Source organism: Vicugna pacos, chromosome 14, assembly GCF_048564905.1.
Source record: "Vicugna pacos chromosome 14, VicPac4, whole genome shotgun sequence".
Taxonomy (NCBI): Eukaryota; Metazoa; Chordata; class Mammalia; order Artiodactyla; family Camelidae; genus Vicugna; species Vicugna pacos.
Genome location: NC_133000.1, coordinates 3,263,135 through 3,288,648, shown reverse-complemented (window position 1 = coordinate 3,288,648; position 25,514 = coordinate 3,263,135). Strand labels below are relative to the sequence as shown.

The following is a 25,514-nucleotide window of genomic DNA, read 5'->3' as shown; positions in this document are numbered from 1 at the left end:
AGTCGATGGTATCTTTCACTTTAGGACTAATTCAATTCCTCTGCTGACATTGTCCCCTCCTTGGGCCTCTACTGCACATTTCATATGTTGAATGAGGTCTCCCCACTTTGGCCCATGGGAATGTGAGCAACTCCTAGCTCCATATTAGATCTGGCGGTTTTTGGCTTGCAGTTCTGGGGTGATTTGATTTTTCCATGGAAGTTGCTCTTTGCTGGCCTTGTGGAATTCTCAGTATACGTATGCAGAATGGCACTCGGCCAGAGACTTATGAGGACCCGTACGCGAGTTTCTGGAGCTCATTCTCTGCATAGTTCCCTCATTTCCAGTGTTCACTTTGCAAATTCCATCCACCGTGGCCTCTTTAAAGCCCTTTCTCTGTCTCACAGACTCAGCAGAAGTGTTGCGCTGTCTGTGGGCTCTTTGTCCCCACACTGTAGTCCCAGATGGGAGGCAAGGGCAGTGGGAGGGCTCACCAGTCCTTTATTCTCTCTCAGGGATCGCTGTCCCTTGCTGCCTTTTACCCAGGGTCAGAAAAACATTGTTTCATATAATTATTTCATGTAGTTCTAACTGACTGTATAGCAAGAGGGGACGTCCTATTACTTCCTCATGGGTAAATGCAGAAGTCCGGGTCTTGCTACTTTTTTGTCCCTTGACCTTGTCACATAGTAAGGAAGGTGAGTATAGTCCTCTGTTACTACATATTTACTTCCCTGTTTATTTCCGATAATCTGTGATTTAGAAGTGTTTGTTATTTGTTGCAGCAGTACTACTAATTATTTTATATTGTGCCATTTGGCCTTATATTGTTCCTTTGTCTTATTTAATTTTTTTTGGCCTCAGTTTCTTCTTAACTAATGTTAATATCGTGTCTCCTGCTTTTAATTTGTACTTTCCTTGGCCATCCTTTACTCTTCAAACTTGATAAATTACTTTTCTTTCTTTCTTTTTTTTACGTGTGTTGCTTGTATACAGTGTAGGATTGGGTTTTGTTTTGAGCTACAATCCGAAACTCATTTTTTAAAAATAGGTTTTGTTTGTGATCTCTTGTTTGACTTTGCATTTTTTATGCAGTGTTTTAATGTATTTTTCTAATCTTTAATTACGTTACTGGCTTTCTTTGGTCTTTTTGTGTTGTCTTCTGATACTCATTTAAGTTTGAATTTTTGTTCTTACGGTTATTTTTATTATAAGTTTATGTAAATACTGCTCTGTTTCTTTAGACAAATCCATTTGTTTCCAAGTATGCTCCTTTTAAAGAGTGTATTTTTTGCTGATGTTTTCTGAGGTCGCTGCCCTCGGCCAGCCTGATGTTTACTTTACCCCAGATCTTTCACCGTTACTTTCCAGGCACAGCCTCCGCGCTCACCTCCGGTGTTTTGAAGCCCTCAACGGCTGTCTGAGTCTGTGGATTTTTTTTTTTTTTTTGGTCTCCTAGTTTCTGTAACGTAGATTCTGTGGAGGTTTCCTCTGTTTGCACTGTTGATTTTGTATAGTGTGCAGAAGGAAAGCATCCCTTCTGCCCCAGCATAGCTTGTCTTTTTCCTCTCTCCTGGTCAATACGTAACTGGACAATGTAACCCAACATTATCCTCCTCTGAAGTAGCTTCCTTCCCTTTTCTAGTCAGTTACAATTTGGTTCTCATCTAGACTATCACGCCTCTCCTGGGAAAACTCACCAAGTTAGGTCTGTACACAGCCCAGACCCATGACACTCACTCTCCGGGCTGGTCTAACCTGACCCACATATTCATCTACACTTTCCTTCAATCAGATGCCCTAATTTACTACTGCATATAGTTTTAAGAAAGAGTCTAAGCTTTGCATAATTTAGTGAGTTCTAAATCAGAAGAAAACATAAATCAAGAGAATAAGTTAGCTTCAAATACATGGGTGTGCTACCTGCTTTGGTATTTGGGTCAGGGATTTGCACTCCAAAATTGCCACATCAACCCAGACCAGAATCACCAATATTTTTTCGAGAATTTTTAAAAAGTGCAATGAACACCTGAAGAAATCATCCTAATTTTGAGATTGTACTGACCGTTTATATGGAACGGAGTTCATACGTTTGTAGCAGACTTAACAATGGTTAAAAAGAACATGCAATTCTGTTTCAACTTCAAGTTATCTGTTCGGTTTTTTGCTTTAGTTATCATGGAAAAGGGATAGTGTGAAAAACATGATGACAGAATCCTTAATATCCCCGTCTTGTTCCTTAGCATCACTTGTTACTTAACATCGTTGGTTTGTTTCGGATTTTCAGTTTGCAGACTCTGCCAGATGGTTTAGTAGCTGTGTGTGAAACTGGGTTTGATAATCACATTCATGTACTTGTGATTTACTTATTTGTTGCTAAATATATCTTCGGGGGGAGTTAGAGGTGGGAGAAATGTCACAGTTGTGGTAGGCACAGTAAGCACTGTGGTCCCTGACAGAGGACTTGAGAAATGTGACCAGTAATTGATAAATATTTTTGGTGTCCAGTATGGGTACCTTTAGTAAAAATCAATTCAAAAGTCTGTTTCAGATTCTGTAAAGATTAAAAATGACTTTTTCACTTTTCAGACATGGTCTTACAAGGTGGTCACACTACAGACTATCTGTTTCTTGGGAATTTTATTTATACGGTAAGATCAGCCACGTGCGTAGTTACTTTTCCTAGTGTTTCATTTAAAAATTCATGCTTTATAAGACAGTCTCCTATGAAGTTTGTCTCCTTCACACTTCAGTATATTTTCAAGAAGGCACTCTTATAATGGTTGTAAATACATATTATATATGTTTCTAGAAATGGGAAATGCATATATATATATATATATATATATATATATATACACACACACACACACACACACACACACACACACACACACTTTTTTTTTTTTTGGTTCAAGTCGAGGATACTCTCTGTATCTTACTGTGTCACTATGTAACATGCCTTGGAGATGGATTCAAATCGGCCCACAAACATCTACCTCATTCTTTCAGGGCTGCTTGTATGAATAACCCACCAGTATTTATTTAACCAGTCTCCTGTTAGTGGACATTAAGGGTTTGGGGGGTCCTTTGCCTTTATGAACAGTGCTGCAAAGATGATCCTTTATGCTCATGAGTAAGTATGTCTTAGGGTAAATTTCTAGAAGTATAATTGCTGGATCAGAGGGTATTGTAAATTATGAAAAAACCTTACCAAATTATCCCCAGTAGAGGCTGCACAAATTGGGTGATTAAAAATAGTGGTTTCCCCAAGCGCCCACGGGTGTGGTCTTACTTCGCTTTTTGATCTGGTGGGTGCAGTGATAGCCCATTGCAGTTTTTACTTTGAGGGGAAGCATAGTCACGTGGGGTTACAACCCACGCCCGTTTCTTTTTCTGTAAAATGTTTGTTGAAGCACTTTACCGATAGTTCTATTGCGTTGTTGGTCTTTTTCTTATTAATTATTAATGATTATTTATATGTTAACTTTTCTAATATTTGTTACAAACATATTCTCAGTTTCACTTTTCATGGCATTTTTCATGCATATATTCTCCATGTTAATTTCATGTAGTTAAACTTACCAATATTTTTCTTTATGGCTTCTAAGTTTTGTGTCTGCCACTACTGCTAGTAGTTTCTTATTCATATTTCTAAAAAACCGTAGATGCATATTCAACTGCATGTTATCCCTTTGTATGCAAGTAGGAACATATTCATCTGTGGATTTTGTTTTTTCATTTAACATGGAACAACAAAATCTGCAACTGTTTTTTCCCATGTTTTCTTCTATATAAGAAACAGTTTATCGGCATAGTGCCTTTTGCCACTTGAGCTAGTTGTCTTTGTATTTTCATGTTATTGGTTGTGCTTTTAACTCTATATTGTTTATTCCTGAACATCAGATATGATTAAGTAGTATATCCTTATTTATGTGGACATATGCATAGAACAAGTTTCCTTCTTTTCAGAACCCCACCCCCACCCCACTGTCCTCACCTCTGCCATTTCTTCAGACCTTACCTATTTCTCAACCCCAAGGAAAAAATAAGATCAGATAAGACCTTGTTTCATTCATTCATTAATATTTATTAAGCTTTGTCATGTGCAGAACACTGTGCTGAGTGTTGAACATATGGTGGTAAATCCAACCAAGTCTTCATGAAAATTGCACTCTAGAGAGATAGAATAACATTAAATACACGTATATATACATGCAAACGTACAAGAGATTCCTAGTTTAGATGCCAGAGTAAATCCATCTCACGGAATCTCTGTCTCCTGAGGCAAACAAACAGACAAAACAAATGGTAAAACCAACAACAAAAAAAATCGCAGCAAAATAAATTCACCAAAGCAGCTAAAAAAGGAAAGGGGACTAGAACAAGGCAAAACTGCTCAAAATGTAACGCCAAAGGAGGAGTAAGAGGAGAGCTGGCAGGCTCAACACGGTGAGATAATTAGCCCAGACTTCCCAACACACTGTTCCCAGTGTGAGTGAGTTTGGAGGAAAAAGCTAAGCCAAAGATAAGATAGCCCCAGAGGAGTGGAGGAAGCCTCCAGTAAAGTGCAGTCAGCTTTGGTGATCTGAGGGGATTAAAAAGGGCCACTGGAGGGAAAGCAGAGTGCAAACTATGTGTTGAGCAGGGAGGTTCAGGTAATGGCAAGGATGGGCCTGGAGTGGCAGGCAGGGGCCACTGCCCTGACACTTTTAAGGTTTGGTGGTAGCTTAGAGGAGGGACGGAAGCTTGCTAGAACACTGTGGCTAGAAACGGAGAGGTAGACGTAATCGAAGGCCACTCACTTACCAGTGGCTGCCTGCGAACACACCCTGCAACAAAGTTATACTTAATGAGACATTGAAAGCTTTTTATTTTTTTGAGATTGAGAGTGAGATAAAGATGCTCAGTGTTACCACCTCTCCCCAACATTGTAGTGGGGTTACTAATCCAGAAAGGTCAGGAAGGGAGGGGGGCGGTGTGGATTCCAGTGGAAAACTGTAACACCTTTTTCCACTCTCTTTCCCCTTCCCGTCTCCCCTCACACAGTATGTGGTTGTCACTGTTTGTCTGAAAGCTGGTTTGGAGACACTGTCTTGGAATAAAGTAAGTATTCTTTAGGATGTTTCCTCAATCTGTATAGCTGTTTGTATACTAATTTTCTCTTTAAGTTTTAGGAAAGTATTAGCGTTTTTTTTTTTCTGGTCTCATTATTGTTCTTTCTTTTGTTTTGCATGTCTGAGTGATGATTTAAACTGGATGAAGGCATATTAGCGATCTGAGGTCTTTAGAATTTTCATTTTCCTGCCTTACATTTGAAATAGGTTCAATTCATCATAACACTGAGACCCTTAATTCGCTCTCATCCAAGCACAGAGTTATAACAGAAAATTTAGCAAATACAGAAAAAGAAGAAAATACATATCGCTCATGCCTTTCAGTGTCAGTGATGTTGACATTTTGGCTTTTATTCTTTCTCTTTGTTCCATGCATGCTTTTTTACCATGAAAATAGGATTATAATGTACCTAATATTTCACAACTTGCTTCTTTCACTTAATAATAGGTCTTTAATATTTTCATTCCTTTAATTTTATGCCTCATTTATTGATGGAATAATATTTTATAACATGGATGCTTATTATTTGCATTATTTTTAGAATAATTGCTTTAATTTTCATTACTATAAATAATATATAATCAATTGTATTATGAACACTGATGTACTTGTTTACTTCCAGGCGTGAGTAATGTTTTCCTTAGGATATTACTAAAAGTGGAACTTCTGGTAAAAGCAGAATTTTATTTTTCATGACCTTATCAGTAATTTAAGTGAATATGGGGTTGGGGGAAGGGTAGAGCTCAGTGGTAGACTGCTGGCTTAGCATGCATGAGGTCCTGGGTTCAATCCCCAGTCCCTCCACTGAAAAAAAAAAAAAACCCAATTACCTACCCCTGCCAATTTATTTAAATTAAGTGAATACATATGTATATACATATATACATATTTGCATCTGAAAATAAGTTGTTTCCCAAGTTGTACTGAAAAAGTGTCTGAATTTTTATCAGTTTGTCACTTTTGGAGAGCTAAGATTATGCAGAATATGATGAAGTTCATTTCTGATGTAGTCAACCCAGAGTTCTGACTGCCACTGTCCCCACTGGACATCAACACTGACCTGGGACCAAGGAGTTCTGAGCAAAAATAGTTCATTGGCCATTCACAAGGCATTGTAATTGTGAGTGTGGTATTATACTGCATTGGTGGAACACAGACATGCAAACAGTTATTTTCTGTGCCTCCTTTTACTTGTTAAATTTTCTCCAGTGAGAGTGTTTCTTAGATCCACGTTCACTTATGTCAGCCACATATAGTGAACCTCATTTATGAACAAGGCAATATTTCAAGGCCAAATCAGACTCAGCACAAGAAGTCTCTCTTCTGGCCTGAGAGGTACGAGGCTCCTGACCCCAGGCTCACAGAGGGGTTAAGAAGGAGCCGGGGGACTGTGGCAGGAAAGAGAAGAGACTGGCTCTCACTTTTGCTCTTGTGCTGCCCTCCTCTGTGGGGAGGGTGAGGAGGAGGCCCAGTGCTTCTTCCCTGGGGACGAGGATGATGCTGGAAACCACCGATCAGGTCCAGAGGATGAGCCAGGGCAGGGAGATAACAGAACACGTCTCCAAGCAGCAGTGATGGCTTACCGCCCCGGGAGGGGATGGTCCTAACAGAGACCCATCTGCAAACACTCTTTAAGCCACACAGGATGCCGCATATTGTAGGTAGTGTTTAGTGTCGACTGTAAGGGAACCATTATGGGAAAATGCACTGCAGTGTTTACATCACTCAAAGTTCACAGCCTTGAGCTGGCCGTCTTCTCAGTCATGTGCATTATCACGAGAGAGAGCCCTCAGGAGACCAGTCCTGTTTTCTCTAATCAGAGAGGGGAGTTGTTTGGTAAGAGGCCTTCTTCTTCCTGTTCTTCTTCCTCTTCCTCCTCTCCTCCTCCTCCTCCTTCCTTCTTCCTCTTCTGCTGCTGCTGCTTCTCCTCCTCCTTCTCATCCTTCTCCTCCTCCTCCTTCTTCTAACGCTATAGAATTCTTTATTATTCAAGTCATGATTTTTATAGGCAATCCAAAGGTAATAGATGAAAGTATGGAGAACTAAACAACATTAATTTTATCACATACATCTTGTGATTATTTAAATTGCTATAAAGTATATATTGGAGAATTCCCTGCTTACGTAAGGGAAAAAGTGAATGTCTGCCCTAGAAAGAGGAGTAACACAGTAAAATTTCCTTTTTGAAACATTTTTTTTTTGTTATTTATCTTGTTAGAGGTTATTTTTAAATAGTATGAAAAATTGCCTTTGAAAGTGACTCCTGAACAATAAATACTCTGAGAAGTAGCAGATTGTGGGTTTTACCTTCAATACCTTTTGTTCAGATGTGAGTAAGTACTGAGCAGTGCCCAGGAGGACGAGAGCCCTTGAGCCCCTAAGGAGTCGCCTGGGCTAGCCCACCGCCTTACACACGCGTAGACAGTAAACCTGTAAAGGTTAAAGTCGCGTAGCCAGCCTGGCCAAGTGTAGAGCTAGTCACCCTCCTCACGGTTCCTCTGCTAACACCAGCTGCACAAAGCGACCGATCAGGGCAACAGAATGTGCTGTTACAGACTTGGGAACGCGTTTGCGGACCCCGGCATGGCCACTGAGCCTGCCACCGGCATCTGAGGGGCAGAACGGCGCGCACAGGCGGTAGCACAGAAACTTCGCCCGTTCCAGCCAACCTGAGAATCCGAGCTCCTGCCGTTCTCCCACGGTTACTCACTCGGAACAAGTATGATCCAGGCAGATTGTTATCCCTCTTAATGATTTGTATTCCAACTCTTTCCCCTCCCCTTGGAAAGAACTTTGTGTTAATAACAGACAGAAGCCCAGTCTCATTAAGTGGCTGCAGGAGCCACTTCCGACTGAGAGCTGGTCTCCTCACTGAAGGCGCTGAGCAACGCCTGGCCTGGGTGACCCAGCCTGGTAGTTTTGGATGCTGTAAACAAAGGCTTATATGAGAACGTATGGCCTGGACAAGTGTATTTTGGTGGCTGATTGACGGAGTTAAATGATTTTTTCTCTTAAATGGAAAAGACAGAAGTGTTTCCATGATACTCTTCTCTCTGCAGTTCAGTCACCTGGGAATCTGGGGGAGCATCGCCTTGTGGCTGGTGTTCTTTGCGGTTTACTCTTCCCTCTGGCCAACCATCCCTATTTCTCCTGAGATGACAGGACAGGTTAGTTTTACTGTTGGTGGCGAATGTGCTTTACATTCTGCGTGAAACGTGATGTTCAATAACAACGGAAGCTGACGTTACCTACTTTCAAAGCAATTTGGAGAGAAGAGGTACAGTCAGTGCAGTAAACAGCTGGCAGTCCAGCTATAAAATCTGGGTGACATTTTAGTTATAATGTTACTTTATCTAAAATCTCATTGTTTCAAACTATCTGTATTAACCATTCTTTCTAAAATTTGTATCCTTTTTGCATAACTGATAATGTAAAAAAACTATAATAATTTCTGAATTATCTGAAATAGGTAATATTGTGATTTTATTTTTCATGCAATGTGCTATGTGCGTACATTATTTGGTAATGCGTGCATGGTAATTCAGAAAACATTTTGACTTAAAATATTTAACCAGAATAGACATTCCGTGGAGCTCCAGAAGCTCTAGTTTCTGGCAGAGGAATAGTGCTCCTGGGGTGTATGGGCCAGATAGAAGAGACAGGACTGTGGTTCGGTTAGATTGCATGTCAGAGACATGCTCCCAGCTGAGACCTTGCTATCTCAAAGAATTGGCTAGCCCTGGGAGGAGCCCGTCTCTCCCCAGATAGAAAGTGGTTTTTTTAAGATGTAAGAATTTCAGAGCATACAGAAAGGTTTAAATATATGTAATACAGAGCCTTACCCAGTCTAAAGTCAGTACAGTCCTGATTGAACTAAAGTGATCAGCCAGCCATTAATTAATTTGCTAAGCAGAGAGAAGAGCGAGTTCTCCCAGGGGAATGTAATGGCTTAAATGTTTTACACAAAATGTCTGGCAGTTAAACAAAGTTGTATTGCTGGGTAATACAGTGTTGAAACACCTTTGCATTCCTGAGATAAAACCTGTCTGATCAAAATATTTATTTGGTGGTTTGTTTACCCAATAAACTGTTAAGTTAGCTAATGCTATATTTAAGTTTTATGTACCTATTTATTTAGTTGATTTAGTAGTTCTAGATTCACATGGCTGCATCCATACCTTTTCTGGCATCTCCAGGTTTTTATGGAGGGGAGGAAACTAAAAGCTGCACTTGGTGCTTAATATTGGCAACTAAATGATTCTTATTTAAATACTGTTTATTTCTGTTTATTTGCAGGCCAATATGGTCCTGGTTTGCCCATACTTCTGGCTGGGTTTTTTCATAGTCCCCTTTGCGTGCCTGATTCAAAATGTAATGTGGAAATCGTAAGTTGAAAAATGAAGTGGTAACCAAAAAGTATATTGTCATAGTTAATCACCCTTTTCCAGTTATATGCCTTTCAAATTAAACTTAAGAGCCACTTTATGAATATTAAATGTCACGGAGCCTTTAAAGGAAGTAAGTGCCCTCTGCCTTTTGCCACTGGATATTTACCAGCAATCAGCTTAGGGAAAAAAAGATGGAATCAAAATGCATGAGCGAGAAACTTGGTAGTGATATTATTGAGTTCACAATTTTCTTCTGAAAAGAAGTGCACTTCTTCACTCTTTAGAAGTGTGACTTCTGTAACTTTTATCTATTTTTCAGGAGCCAAAATGTGATACCAGAGGATCACAGATTAAAAACTAATGATAAAATAAGAAATAGGAGGGAAATATAATATTCAAATTAGAAAGGCATTCTTTTCTTTTTCAAAAATTTGGAGTAAGAATCTTTCAAATATAATTCTCCCAGACTATTTAAATACTAGCTTAGACTATCTCAATTTTTTTTTTTAACCAAGTCTAACAGAAAGAAAAGACAACCAAGGTGTTAGGAATCTCTGTAGTCCCTAATGTTAAAGGTAATGTTAAAGGTAAAGAACCCATGAAATTATAAGGCTTTAAAATTAGAAATAATTGATATATAATATTAATTATTGCACATAACCTGTAGCATAAACAAAGAGGTCTAGAACATTATAAATTTCAAACTAATTAATAAGCAGAGAAAGGCATATGCTAGAAGGGATAATATTAATTTACTTTTCAACGTCCGCTTGTTCCTTAATTCCTCTATATACCAGGGCAAACGTAATTATAGACTCCAATGTGGAAGACTAAAATCTCTCAAATTCCCCACCCCGCAAATATGCCAAATTTAGCAATATACCTAAGTTAGCAGTGGGAAGTGGGGAGAAAGTACTAATAAGTTTGGAATATTGATATTAATTCATATTATCCTGAAAATAAGAAGTTTCTGGGGCAGAGACAGGCTAGTACCACTGACCTCTAGCAGTCGCCAAGCTGGTTTCCCTGCCCCAGTCTTCCCCCTTCGGGGTCATGAATGAAAGCTGGACGGACAGGCCTGCAGGTCTGACCGTTGTGCTGCAGGGAGGAACCTGAGCGTTTATGTAGGAGAGGAGCAGTGTCCCCACCCCCTCCCGAGGGGGGGCTCCGCTCCCTAACATAAACAAATTCTCCTTGGGTTTTCACCCCTTGGAATATAAATAAAATTCTCTGAGTGTGAGATGAAACCAGTGACTGTGAGCTTGCAATTCCTGGAATATCTCCACGGCTCCGGGTCTCATCCCTTTGTGAAATACAGACATTTCTGTCCCAACCTAAAATGTTTTCTCTACAGTCCCACAAGTACATCTTACCTTCCATTTGATAAGGTTTGCCATTTGAGGAGGAAATCATCCTCGTTTAATGAACAGTTACAGACCCAGTTTTGTATTTAAAGTTGTTATTTTGCTCATTAAAACGGTCACAATGGGAAGCCTGGAAATACATCATTTTCCATCTGGGGGGCACCTTCAATCTGACTGTAAAGAATGCACTGCCCCAAAGTCATTTACTTCGTACCCACGTGTTCCTGGTAGCAGAGCTGGGGCTACTGGGGAGGCAGGAACTTGCACTGAACTGGGAGATGTGCAAGACTCCCAATTTACAGTGAGCATTTCATGTCTAAACCAGAGCGCAGACTTCCCTGGGGAAATGCATGCCGGTCCTGTTTCAGTCTGTATTCTCTTCTGCTGACAGAAGGAGGTTTTCATCATGCTGTGTATATTCTGTCTCTGAGTTTAAAATATTTCTATTAAATTGGATGACACTGAAGTGTCTCCTTTTCCTGGGAAGAGAAGGCTTTCTAATTAAGTACTCGACTCAGGACAGTTTTGATCTACTATAGTTTATATTTTGAAAACGTGCAGTATCTTCTCCTAAGCATTCCTGTTCCTGACGGCGTCCCATCCCCATCTGATCCCCAAGCTTTTCAGTTTAAGTTCAGAACTAACTGTTGAGGAACAAAGTATTTGACCAGGTGCTCGGTGTTGTCCTGGAGGAGATGAAGAAGCATGGATCAAATGTTGATAACCTGCAAGTGTATACTTTTAAATATCGGTATCGCTGTAAAACTTAAAACTTGAAGTTTTGAGTCGTGGCACGTTTTGAATGTGTGTTTAACTTTTTAAAAGTTACTAACTTCTAGCACACGGTAGTAGCTTTCACATGATATCAGACTTCGCTTACAGTATTTGATTAGGTACATGTGGTATGTGGATGATAGGCATTTCTTAAAAAGCATAAGTCTTGTGGGCTTTTTTTAATGGGAGGATCATTACTGTAGTTTATTTTCCCAAATCGTTTATCTGAGATGGCATCTTAAAATAAGGTGCCGTATATTCACTCACAGCACAAAGCAGTTCATTTGTTAAGGTTGCTGTAAAATATGAATCCCAAAGCCACTGAGCCTTTAAGGGCAATGCTTCGGGTTTTGTTTTGTTTTAACCTCCCTGTATCTATTTCCTTTACTGATCTACTTAAATTTCTGCTTATAAAACATTCCATAATTCAGAATGATTTGACATCCTTGATGCAGTCCCAGGAAGACAGTTACATGAAAATTAACTAAAAATTAATTAATGCAAAATAATTCAAATACAAAAGTGACTTGAATTTTAAAAACCTGTATGTACTACTAAACTAATTTCTTCTAAACTACGTTGTACTTTTACGAAAGCACAAATTTCAAAGATTCCTCATTCCCCTTTGAACTGCAAATTCCAACACCTGTATTTACCACATCGCAGAGCAAAACAAGAACAAAAAAGGTTTCGTGCTGGGTTGGCTTTACTTACAGGGGAAGAGAGGCCTCAGCTAATAGGAAAGACAATGAAAAATTCACATTGCTGTTGGTTGCCTTTGCAGTGTGCTGGAATCTTGTAGGTAACCTTAGCCATCCTCAGTTAGATAGAAGATGCTAACAGACTCACACAATGGTTCTAATGCGAGCCCCTCAGTGCCCAAGTGCTCCCTTCTCTCTCTTTGGAAATCAGAATCTGTGGCTAGATGAAGCATTTGAACCTGTAAAATAAAGCGGCTTTTCTCTTCCAGAATCTAAGCCACACCTGGTTTCTTAGCCACATTTCCTTCGCTTTTTGTTGTTGATAAATAATTTCCTGTCAGTAACATCCTGGTATGTCTGATGGCTGATAAGCCTTGTGATCAGTTGTGTGAAGAGCATGGTAAAGTGTTTGTTTATATGTTATTCATAATTCTACTTCAGCCACAAAGGATTGCAAAAGATAAATGCAGTGCAGAAAAAGTGGCGTCGCAGGTTGTCAGTTCAACCACTGGCAGAACAGCTGCTGTCCAGCAAGAAGGGATGGCTTCCCTTTTTTCAGGAGCGGCTTTGAGAATGTGATTCCTTATATCACAGCACAGCGCTTAGATACAGGGGCTTTTCCTCAGGTGCACGCTGGTATTCAGGCTTGTTAATTTTTTTATAATGTTTTGAAGTGGGCGGCATCAGCTCTTTGACTTTTTTGTTCTAAAATTTGACCATTGACCTCTCTAATTTCTCCCAATCCATCAACCTTCTTTTCTCTTATAATCGTCTATCTCAGCTAGCCTACATTTTGTAAACCATCAAGCCTGACTAACCTCCTAAACTCCTTTGCACATTTCTGTTGTACTGCCTGAAGGTAAAAACAGCCACGACTAAACTGTAAGTCCACGAGCTGTCCTCCGCTCTTCTTCTTTGCACCTGCCTCTGCATTTGGGCTAAAGGCCAAATCCTCCCCAAGGCCATGGACGGCCTGCTCCCTGCCCATCTCTCTGCCTCCTCGGACCTGCTCCCTGCACTCTTCCAACCATAGGGCTTTTGCGTATGAGGTTTCTCCTGCCTGGAATGCTCTCCCCCACTCTCCTGTAGTTGCTGCCTCCTCCTCCTTTTCCCTGCTCGGTCTCCACTTCCTCAGAGGAGCCCCTGCTCACACCCTTGAGAAGCTCCCTCCTCTGCCTCGTGCTGTCATGGCATCACGTGGGGCCCCTTCCGGCATACCTGTACCCTCCTGACGTTGCTCATTTGTTCACTTCTCTGTCGCCTGTCTCTCTCCATTTGTTGGAAGCTTTATGAAAGTAGAAACGATGTCTGTTTTTGCTTTGGCACCTAATTACGGCTCAAAAAGATATTTAAGGAGTTGCACGAGTGGATGAACGACAAATGCCTGAATATAGATACAGACCCCAGTGGAAACCAGGTGCCACAGAGAGACGGGCATCTGTCTGGGTTGCCTTGTACGTTTCAAGTCACATATGCACACCCAGCATTTGAACCACATTTGAACGGTCCGCTGCACCGTTAGAACTGCTGTAAATGGCTAGCCCTGGGGCTCTCGGATTGAAATAAGAACCAAAGGTAGCACACGGCTGAAAGAGCATTTAAACATCGAGATTCTGGAATGGCGACCATGGTAGAAAAATCTACATGGAATCATGAGTCAGTCCTAGCTAGGAATTTTCAACTAACTGTCAGGCTAGGTTCAAGCAGGTTGGCTCCTGCAGAGTCGGGGGTGTCTGCAGCCTAACACTCACCTGGAGGGACACACAGGCTTGTGTGTAAAGTCAGCAGAGCTTGGGGGGCTGGCTGCTGGTGCACACGGCCCAGCCCCTGTCGGGCATCCCTCTGGTGATGCTCTTGGCCACAAGGAAAACAGTCTGGTTTTCACACGCAGCCCCTGCCTGCTGCATTGCATCCCACCACACCGCCTGCAGCCGAGGGCTGTCCAGCTGTCACCCAGGAGGGGAGAAATCGTTGCTTACATTGTGCAAAAGCTCATGTGTTATATTCTTTTTATCTTCCCATCTGATACAGGATTAGAAATACTTGCAAGAGGACTTTGCTAGAGGAAGTTCGGGAAATGGAAAGTAGCAGAGTTCAAGAACTTGATCTTCCCAGAGATTCTGAAAAGAGGTGAGCCAGTCCTCTTGGTTAGAAACCCCTTCTCCTTGTTTTTCCCACCTCCCCCTCCCTTCCAGGTGCTTCCACACGCTCCATGATTTCCCAGGCTTATTAAGTGCATGTCAAACAGGCATCCTGAACTTCACGTCCCCAGCATGCAGGCCCCTCTTGTCAGCTCCCTTTCAGCCGATGGCAGCTTCATCCTTTCAGCTTCTCAGGCCCAGAATCTTGAGGTCATTTTCACTTCCTCTTCGTCCTATCCCACACCCGTTGTGCCAGAAAATCCTTTTACCCTCGTCGAGATTTTAATCTCTACATCCAGACTGCCCCCAGAGAGAGCTCAGTTCCAGCTGTCTGACAAAACCTGGGTGCCCTCCTGAGTAGAAACGCGAGGCTCCTTCTCAGCAGCCACACCCACAGGCTTTCGTTATGGGCATGTCCTGGAGTTCTGAGCGGGCTTCCTCTGAACGAGCAGTATCTATCAGGGGTTATAAATGGGGAATTGGCCTGAACACATGTGCATTTTGAGTGCTTTGTGAAGACTCAAGGAGAGGGTGGAAAACAACGGATGGCGTGGCCTGGGCAAAAAGGCCCCAAAGCACATTTAAAAGCATTTAGGGAACAGCAAAGTCGTAAGGACAGGCAAATCTGAAGTAAATAAATGGAGTGAGTAATCAGTATCCGTGTATTTGGGATCTACTGAGTACTCAGCACTGAGAGCGCAGGGCTGGTAAGCATGAACGGTGACGAGGACTCTCACACAGTCAGTGTGGACAAGCGGCCGTTCTCATCAGTTCAATTCAACAGCTATCCTGTGACCCAACAGCTCCATTTCTAGGTATTTACCCAGGAGAATTTTTAAAACATCTCCACATATCCAGATTCATGAAGCTATAACAGACCCCCAATCATGTTCAACCCAAAAAATATTTCACTGAGATACGTTATAATAAAAGTGTCGAAAACCAAAGACAAAGAGACTTCAGAACAGCAAAAGAAAAGAAGTCCATCACACAGAAGGGGCCGCCCACATTGGCTCAGGTGCACCCAGATATGTAGGGCAATTTTTGCAGACCTAAAGGGACAAACAGCAGGACAATGCAAGAAAACATTGACCTTAAATGACTCATTTGACCAGGTGGACTTAACAGATATTTATATAACTTTCCATTTGAAAGCAACACAATACACATGCTTCTCAAGTGCACATGGGACATTCTCCAGGACAGATCACAGATGAGGCCACAAAATAAACTTTAATAATTTTAAGAAGACTGAAATCACATCGAAAATTTCTTTCTGACCACAATGGCATGAAACTAGACATCAATTATAAGAAGAAAGCTGGAAAAAATCACAGATATGTGGAGACTAAACAGCATGCCACCAAACAGCCAGAGGGGTTCGAAGAAGAAATCAAAAAGGAAATTTTAAAAATCTTGAGACCGATGGAAATGGAAATACACATGCCAAAACTTATGGGATACAGCAAAAGCAGTTCTAAAAGGGAGGTTCATAGTGATAAATGCCTACATTAAGAAACAAAAAAGATCTCAAATAAACAATCTGACTTCACACCTCAAGGACTAGAAAAAGAAGAATAAAGTAAGCCTAAATTTAGCAGAAGGAAGGAAATAACAAAGATCAAAATGGAAATAAATGAAATTGAAACAACAGAAAAGATGAGTGAAACTAAGAGCTGTTTTTTTGGAAATATAAACAAAATAGACAGATCTTTAGCCAGATTCACTGAGGAAAAGAAGAGAACTCAAAATCAGAAATGAAGGTGGAGAAATTCCTCAAAAGACTAGGAATAGACTTACCATATGACCCAGGAATCCCACTCCTGGGCTTGTACCCAGAAGGAAATCTACTTCAGGATGACACCTGCACCCCAATGTTCATAGCTGCACTATTTACAATAGCCAAAACATGGAAACAGCCTAAATGTCCATCAACAGGTGACTGGATAAAGAAGATGTGGTATATTTATACAATGGAATACTACTCAGCCATAAAAACCGACAACATAATGCCATTTGCAGCAACATGGATGCTCCTAGAGAATGTCATTCTAAGTGAAGTAAGCCAGAAAGAGAAAAAAAAATACCATATGAGATCGCTCATATGTGGAATCTAAAAAAACAAAAACAAACAAACAAACGAAAACAAAGCATAAATACAGGACAGAAATAGACTCATGGACAGAGAATACAGACTTGTGGTTACCGGGGTGGGGGGCGGGGTAGAGGGTGGGAAGGGATAGACTGGGGTTTCAAAATTGTAGAATAGATAAACAAGATTACACTGTATAGCACAGGGAAATATACACAAAATGTTATGATAAATCACAGAGAAAAAAATGTGACAATGAGTGTGTATATGTCCATGAATGACTGAAAAATTGTGCTGAACACTGGAATTTGACACAACACTGTAAAATGATTATGAATCAATAAAAAATGTTAAAAAAAAAGAAATGAAGGTGGAAGCATTACAACTGATACCACAGAAATACAAGGATTATAAGAAACGACTATAACTAACTATATGCCAACAGATTGGACAGCCTAAAAGAAATGGACACGTTTTTAGAAACATGCAACCTACTAAGACTGAATCATGAAATAAAAGGAAATCTGAATAGGTCGATTACAAGTAAGGAGATTAAATTGTAGTCAAAATCTCTGAACAAATAAAAGCCCAGGATCAGACAGCTTCACTGGTGAATGCTACCAAACATTCAAGGAATTAATTCCAATCATATTCAAACTCATCCATAAAAAGAGGACAAGGGAACGCTTCCAAATTCATTTCACAAGGCCAATATTACCCTGATACCACATCAGATAAAGACAGTACAAGAAGAGGAAATTACAGGCCAATAGCCCAGATAAACATAGATGCCAAAATCCTCAACAAAATTTAGCAAATCAAATTCAGCACTACATTAAGAGGATCATACAGCATGATCAAGTGGGATTTGTTCCAGGGGTGCAAGATTGATTCAACATCTGCAAATCAACGTGATAAGCCACATTAACAAAATGAAGAATAAAAACCATATAATCATCTCAATAGTTGCAGAAAAAGCACCTGACAAAATTCAACATCCGTTTATGATAAAATTCTCAGCAGAGTTGGTGTAGAGGGAATGTACCTCAACATATGACAAGCTCACAGCTAACATCATACTCAACAGTGAAAAGCTGAAATCAGAAACAAGACGAGGATGCCCACTCTTGCTACTTTCATTCAGCATAGTATTGGAAGTCCTTGCCAGAGCAGCTAGGCAAGAAAAATAAATAAAAGGCATCCAAATTGGAAAAGAAAAAGTAAAATTGTCTCTGTTTGCTGGTGACATGATCTTATATGTAGAAACTCCTAAAGACTTTACAAAAAAACTTCTAGCCCTAGTAAATGAATTCAGGAAAGTTTAGTATACAAAATCAGCATACGAAAATCAGTTGCATTTCTATCTGAAAAGAAATAAAGAAGACAATTTCATTTTACTATAGCATCAAATATAGCAAAATACTTAGGAATAATTTTAACCAAGAGTGTGAAAGATCTATGCAACAAAAGCTATGGACATTGACTAAAGAAATTAAAGAGGACACAAGTCAATGGAGAGACATCCTGTGTTCACGGATCCGAAGAGTCAATATCGTTAATGTGTTCTCACTACCCAGTGCCATCCATAGGTTCAAACAAAGCTGGAGGCATCACACTTCCTGATTTCAAATGATATTACAAAGCTGTAGTAATCAAAATAGTATGGGACTGGCATAAAAACAGATCTGAGAAATGGATACATTGTTAAAACTCATCACACTGTACTTTTAAGATCTATGCATTTTATGATATGCAAAATGACCTTCAGTAAAAAAGAAAACAATATAACTGGACAAAAAGAAAGTTTACATGAAAAAGGGCTAATCTCCCAAGTAGATACAATGTTTCTGGAAATCAGCAGGAGGACCACTGCTAATAGAAAAGCAGGTGAAATATAACGGTTTGCAGAAAAGGAAATACAATGGTTCTTAATCGCATGAACATGTTCTCAACGTCACTCATGAAAAGAAATGAAAATGGGGAGTACACAAAAAGGCTGCTTTTCACCTGTCATAGTTTGCAGCCCTTGAGTGATGAAAACATGGGAAAGTAAAGACTTAGGTCAGCTCACTTGGCGGTGTCTATCAGAAACACAAGTGCGATAGCCTTCAACTCAGGAGTTCCACTTCTGGGAAAGTACCCCCCCTTCCACCCCTGAAATGCCTGCACATGTCCCAGCGTTAGGGACTGCAGCAATATTTGGAATAGCAAACATTCCGGAACAACCACACCTGTGTGGATCAGCCCCAGGCTGAGACACTCACAGCTGTGGAAAGGAGCGGGGACACGCTGTGTGCTGAGATGGAAATGTCTCCAGGACACATTAACAGGAGAAGTCAGACGCAGGACGCCACGCACAGCGTGCAGCCTGTAGTGCAGACGGGCAGGGCTGGTAGGAACACGCAGTCGCTTGTGCTCACGAGGCCCCGCTGCGGCGTCACCCGGAGACCGCTCCTCGTGACCTCAGTAAGGAGCGGAGTGAGCAGCTGGTAGGTGGGACAGGGAAGGTGGAGCTTCAGTCTCTACCTGTGTTGATTTTCTCTTTAAAATTTTGAGCCATGTAAGTGTTTAATCTGTGACAAATTTAACAGAGGGAGAAGGAGGAGATGCAGGTGAGTAATCAGGTTCTGAAAATCCCAGAACCAGATGCTCTTCAGTCCCTGGATGTATGAGCAAAGTAAAAACCTGATCTGACTCTTTTTAACTGCTTTCAGAGTTTTTAGCCATTCCCCTCCTCCCCACCCCCACCCCCCACCCCCTTGTTTTTACACTTACCATCCTGTTAAAATCTGGTGCGGAGCATTTTCAGTGAATAACCTTCACCCTAGAGGAGAGTTCGGAGGGAAGCCAGTAGCCAGCCCTTCCCAAGGCCAGCCTGTCGGCACAAGCCTTGGGCCAGGCCCCCCCTGGAGCTTCTGCTTCAGGCCCTTCAGGCCGAGCTGAGAGACCAAACATTCTGTGCGTGTCGCAGCGGCAGCGGGAGGGTGTGGCACGCGGGAGGCCTTGCGGTTGTTGAGAGCAGCTGCGGTTGGCGAGCACGGCCCCGAGCCCCCACGCTCCTGGAAATGCAAGGGTGCATGGCAAGTCCCAGAGCAGTAGAAGGCCCCTAGGATGGCCTGGTGACGTCCAAGGAGCCAGAGTCAGAGCAGGCTAGGCTGGGCTGCGTGGGTATTTTGTTTAACCCCGTCTTTGAGCTTACAGAAAGAAAAAAGGAAGAAAAAGCCATGAAGGTCCCTAATTGTGCTAAGTTTGTCCACAGCATGGCAGCCTGGGAGGGGCCAGTTCATGTAGTGGCCCTTCTCCTTGGGATTCAGAAGGTATTGTCCTTGGATTTCCAGGTGCCCCAGTAAGCCTCGGGATCTGGAGAGGATCTCCCTCGTGCCTGGAGCCTACCTGTCCTCATCTATGCTGTTAGGAGTCTTGAACCAGTGTAGGTGACAACATGGTCCTAAGAGAAGGAAGCTGGGACAAAGATTTTTAAAACACACACCATAAGATCTCTAAGGTGCTCTTAGAGGCCTGAGGACAAAGAGGACACTATTGTTCACTTCAGCTCTTTGGAAAAGATAGGAGGGTTGTATGTAAGAGACACTCACAGCAAAATGCTCTTTCAGAAGAAACACCTTGCTGAGCGTGTCCGGATAATACCCGTTTTATTTTAAATATATGAACATTCTCCAAAATGCGAGGGAGATTTTTTTTTTTTACTTTTATCTTGCAACTCCCCCCCCACCCAACAAATTCCTCTGAAGTCTGTTCCAATGAACTAAAGCCAGGCTGTGTTTGATTTAGTCCCAGGATGGAGACAGCGAATCTCCCGAAGTCCCCGAGTCCCCAGCCCTGCGAGGTGGTCTTCCGGAACAACTCCGTTGATCTGGGCAACCCACGTAAGTCCCAGGCCGTAAAGTGGGCCACAACACAGGGACTCCGTCGGCTCACAGGAAGGGCAGGTGATTGAAAGTCAGGTCGTCCTCCTCGAAGACACTATGCTGCCTGAGAAAAGCCAGACACAAAAGGCCAAGTGCTGTGTGCTTGCGGCCACCTGAGGTCCCCAGAGCAGCCAAATTCAGACTCAGAGAGCAGAAGGGGGGCTCCTGGGGGAGGTGGTGGGGAGTGTGTGCAGAGTTCCCGGTAGGGAGGCTGGAGTCCCGGGGATGGAGGTGGGGATGGCCGCACCGCCCTGCGAGCATGCTCAATGCTGCTGAGCTGAACCTGCCGCCACTAGGATGATGAAGTTTAAGTCCGTGTGTTTTACTATACTTGTTCTTTCAAAAGGTAACTACCTGTATTATTACCTATTTTCTAGAAAGTTAAGGTAATCCCATAGGCTCAGTTAGATTTGTGAAGTGAGTGCGCTTGGCCTACAGCAAGTGCAGTTTGAAAGGAGGTAATTCCGGTCTCCTGCTCTTGCAGGTAAAACCCTCCTGCTTTCAAGGTCCTCTGACAGGCCCCAAACTCCCCAGTGTACACGGAGAAATGGTATTTGGCTGCAGATACTCTTTACCTGGTGGAAACTTTCACCCCTTTTCAGGGTGTCAGGTTAGCACAGCTTCAGTTAGGCGTGGAGACTTGCAGAAGTTTTCTTCCCCGCCTGCAATAAGCCATTCAGGACGTGCCTGTGTGACCGTGTCTGACAGTGTGACTGCTGAGTACCGTCCTGGGGGCGGGGTAGCTCAACCCCGCAGATAGTAAACGTAAAGGAACAGCTCGTGTTTGTCTCCCGGGAAGCAGAGCTCACTGTCCCCCTCCTTTGACCGAGGTGTTCAAAGTTTCAAAATCCTCGGTTCTCTGTTGATTTTTCCCTGTCGCTGGGAGTGAGGTCTCTCTCTCGGGCACAGCCACTGCTCTTCCTCCCTGTCCTCAGCCACCTCACCCCCCTCTCCCTCAAGACATTTAGGTAGAAACACCTGAAAGATAACGGAAGGTTAAAAATTGACCCAGGACAAGAAAACAACGTACAGCAGGTGTCTCAAGGATTTGGGTTAACATCTCTCCCATCCTTTTCCCAACCTATGACCTTGATTCCTGCATCCCTGAGAGCAATGGGCTGGAAACAAACCTCCGCGGGCTCTCAGTGGACTCCGCCGTCAGCTCTGCACCACACTGTCTGCCCTCCCCCTCTGCACGGATCTGTTCTCATGCCCCCTGGAAAAGCCAGTCCTCTGTGTGCCATTGTCCATTTGCTCTTGCCGGCTCAGGAGCATCACCCGGGCAGTTCCCTCCCATGTATCCCACATCTTCAGTTGTTCACTCTCTGCTGGATCCTTCTCAACCCAGCAGGTTGTTTTAAAAAGAACTTTCTCTTGCCCACACGTTACCCGCTAGATTTTGCTTCATTTCCTTGCACTCTTTGGCAGCAACGATTTTTAATCAAATTATCTGTGTCCAGTGTCTCCAATTCCTCTCCTCCCATTCTCTCTGAAACTCACTCCATTCAGGTTTTCACTCCCGTCACTCGATGGACCCTGCTCCAGGCAAGGCCACCAGGGATCTCTGTGTTGCTAAGTGTAACGGTCCTCACCCACTCCTCCCCGCACTGGTTGGATTCAAATAAGAAGCGAGGAAATTGTCAGTTAATTGCAAAATACCACCTCTTTCTTGAGACAGAAAACTCTGACTTTCTTAAAGGTATCATCAGACTCCCAGATTTATAATAAAGTGAATTAAATAAGACAACTATGCCAAAATAATAAGGAACAGCACGGTGGGTTCTGAAGTCTGCGAGACATTCTACCAGGCTGGAGGGAAAAATGATGCGAAGGTTCCCCACATCCTTCCCCTCTCACCTCTTACCCGTCCCGCCTCTGCCCTCTTGTCCCGGGATCCTGGCTGTGCTCAGCCTTGAGGAGGCAGATGCATCAGGAGCCGGCCGGGGGAGGGTCACCAGTCAGGCCCTCAAGTGTGTTCTCCAGCCCCCGTCACTCCTCTCTGGCCCTCAGGACTCCCTGAAGATGAATGAAGGTGGGAAATGCTAAGGGGGGGGTTTTCTCTGAGGCCCCGCTTGGGTGCAGATGGCAGTTAAATGCCCACCAGGCAGGTGCTGGTGGACCCAAGGGGCCCTGCATGTGGGCTGCGTGACTGTGGCCCCTGTTGTCCATCCAGCAGGCGCTCCTTCCTGGGGACACTGCGAGAAGGAAAGCCAGCCCAGGTTTCCAAAAGACAGATTTTGCTTCTGCATAAAGGCAGATCCCAGTTTTTGTAAGGCCAGAGCTTCATATCAACTGGGGGACGCTTTTTAGGAAAAGAATACAGAACTACAAATACAAAATGAGGTTCAAAAGCAAATATTTACAATGAGGAAAGAAACCACAGCAAAACACTAATGTATAAAAGCAAATTCCAAAACCCCAGCCCGGGCCTCGCTTGGATGGGGCAACGCAGCTGGACCATCACCTGCTCCCGGAAGACCCTCTCTGTGTGCGTGTCTTGCTGTGACCCAGGGAGAAAGATCCCCTCTCGGCTGAACCCTCCAGCCCCCGGAGGCCTTAGGTGGATGAGAACGAAGACAAGCAGAAAGAGGGTTTTGGTTCCTCCATTCGAGTGGGGAGGAGACCAGTCAAAATACAAACACAGCTGCCATTTAAAAGAGCGGGGACTATTTTTTAATATGTTCACTTTTCACAGCCCTCCATGTTTTTACGTTTAGAACATTTAAAATAAAGGGAGAGGACAGCTGTTCTCCCACCTTTGGTGGTTTGCATGACGGACCCAGCCTGGACGTACGCTCGGAAAGGGGGCCTCAGTGCCCAGGAAACCCTCAGGGTTTTCCTGCCACAGCTGTGGGCCTGCCTCACCCTTTGAGGTTCTGGTCAAATCTGTCTGAAGAGGGAAGGAAGGAAACCCCCAGGGGTGGGAAACTTGATACTTGCGTCCATCCCAGGACTGTCGTGAAAATGGCCTGAAACAGCGGCTCTCGTGCACAGTCCTTAGACCAGCAGCAGAAGCGTGGCCTGGGAAGCGGCCGGAAATGTCAGCCCCGAAGCCCCACCGCGGACTCACTGAATCAGACCCTCTGCAGGCAGCGCCCACTCAGGTCTGAGAACCGTGGGTCTCCCATTAGTGTCGGACACAGGGCTTCCTACGAGCGCCGGGCGATGCCACTGTGCACAGAAGGCTGCGGACCACTCCACTCGCTCTTCCTTCCACACACGGGCACTCCATTCGGTCAATAATCCAGGACACAATGCGTGGATGCAGGTTACTTTTTCTTCCGCAGGGAGCATGGCCACTCAAAGTAACTCCATTGTCATCAACGAGCCATGGTGTAAACCTTCGGTGCACGTGGGTAGAGGCAGCATCTGGGTAATATTTTAATCTGAATGTGTCATGCAGACGTGTGATGCTCCACGTCTAACCTGTCAAGGTCAAGGTGCAGAGAAGAATGAAGATACTGGTTAGCTCTCTCCCTTGCCAGGTGAATGCCAGCTCTGCTTTCAGAAATGATTATCAGGTTGACCCTCCCAGTGAGAGAGTGCTGAGAGATGAATTAACTCCTCTGCGAATTTCTACCTGTGACCTTGTTATTCATATAAACTTGAGTAAGCCGCTTTGAACACCTATTTAAATCAGCTAAATTTAAAAGCAGGACTATTTCCAGCATCATGGATTCCTTACCAAGTTTAATATTAATACTGCGTGTTGTCCCCTAGCAAGTTTTCAGCCTTAGAAGCTACCTTTCTGGGTTCGAGTTGTAAGTTTCAGTTTCAAGATTCAGACCTTTCCGGGGCCTCTCGTCTTGAATGGTGGGGGGAAGTGAATTCAGGGATTCATGTGGCCACTGTTTGAGCTGCTCAGACTGGGCTCAACCACAGCCCCATGGAAACAGGCACAGGTGCCCTGGCCCCTCGGCCGGGCTGCACCCCCGGGACATGGTTCTCAGGAAGGGCACGACACTACATCAGACTCCCGGGGAGAACCTCAAACGCACACGCGGGTGTCCAGCCACCCACAGGTCAGTTGTGGCCCCAGAAATAAGGGTGTAGGAAGGGCTTCTCGAGCGGCTCTTACATGGCCAGGTTTGCCAACTGCTCCATTACCAAGCCCTCCCCAGCCCTCCCACTTCCCCGCCTCAGTCACTGGCCTGGCTGGTGTGGCCAGTGTGTTCCACTCCAGTTGGAGTTTTGATTTCTGTCACCAGAATGTTCACTGTCCATTATTCGCGCTCTAACAGAGTCCCCGCTGCTTTGCTCTTTCAGATGGGTATGCCTTTTCTCAAGTGGAGCAAACTGAGATTTCTCAAGAAGAGCTAGTTCGCGCTTATGACACCACCAAGAGCATCACCATGGGGACTGTCCCTTCCGCCCTCTCCGAGGCCGTCCTTGAGTGAGGCCTGGGCTGCGCATCCTTCCCCGAGGCCGCTGCAGTGAGCCGCCCCCCGACTCTCACTCTTGGGGCTCTGGACGGTCTGTTCTTTATGTATCGATTGAGTCACGATCCTTGGGTATAAATAATGGGGAACCCTGCTTGCTTTTTCTTAATTTGCCTTCAGTGTTTTACATAATTTATTTTTCTGTTTCTGTGAGAGCTTTATCAGTTCATTCTGAAGTAGAAAACTAAAAAGCACTATGTATCACCAAAAGTTAAACTTTGGTACACGTTGTTTTGGGGGGAAAAAGGTAAAGGATGTCATGTTGCTGAATAAGCTTGTTTTGCTTAATTGGAAAGGGATCACATGGAAACTTTATCTTTTGAAAGCTCACAGAATAAGGGCCCAGGCAGCATACGAAACATTGTTTAAGTACAATATCCTGTCATTTTTGAGTTATATGTTATGTATATGAAATGTGCACAGTATTCTTGATTGCAGTGAATTCAGATAGTGAGTGCAGCATAGACTAATCTTGGGCCTCAAAACCAGGTGTGGAAGAATTGCCATAACTCATTAACCTCCCTCTGACCCCCCCACATTAGGGCTGGTGGAGAATCAGCACCAGTCACCCCTGTGGCTCTGCCTTAGG

General features: G+C 43.4%; 1 protein-coding gene across 3 annotated transcripts in view; it reads left to right on the top strand.

Annotated features, from left to right (window-relative positions):
• The window catches only part of LOC102532863 (phospholipid-transporting ATPase IB-like), a 103,293-nt gene extending 78,274 nt beyond the window's left edge, over positions 1–25,019 (top strand). For all 3 annotated transcript variants that reach the window (XM_072976028.1, XM_072976029.1, XM_072976027.1), the window contains 7 exons: positions 2,569–2,630; positions 5,029–5,085; positions 8,157–8,264; positions 9,394–9,482; positions 14,356–14,454; positions 20,350–20,444; positions 24,753–25,019. In XM_072976028.1, the coding sequence (XP_072832129.1) occupies positions 2,569–2,630; positions 5,029–5,085; positions 8,157–8,264; positions 9,394–9,482; positions 14,356–14,454; positions 20,350–20,444; positions 24,753–24,883 (641 nt within the window). In that variant the 3' untranslated portion in view covers positions 24,884–25,019. The remainder of the gene's footprint in view (positions 1–2,568; positions 2,631–5,028; positions 5,086–8,156; positions 8,265–9,393; positions 9,483–14,355; positions 14,455–20,349; positions 20,445–24,752) is intronic.
• Positions 25,020–25,514: the final 495 nt, after the last annotated feature.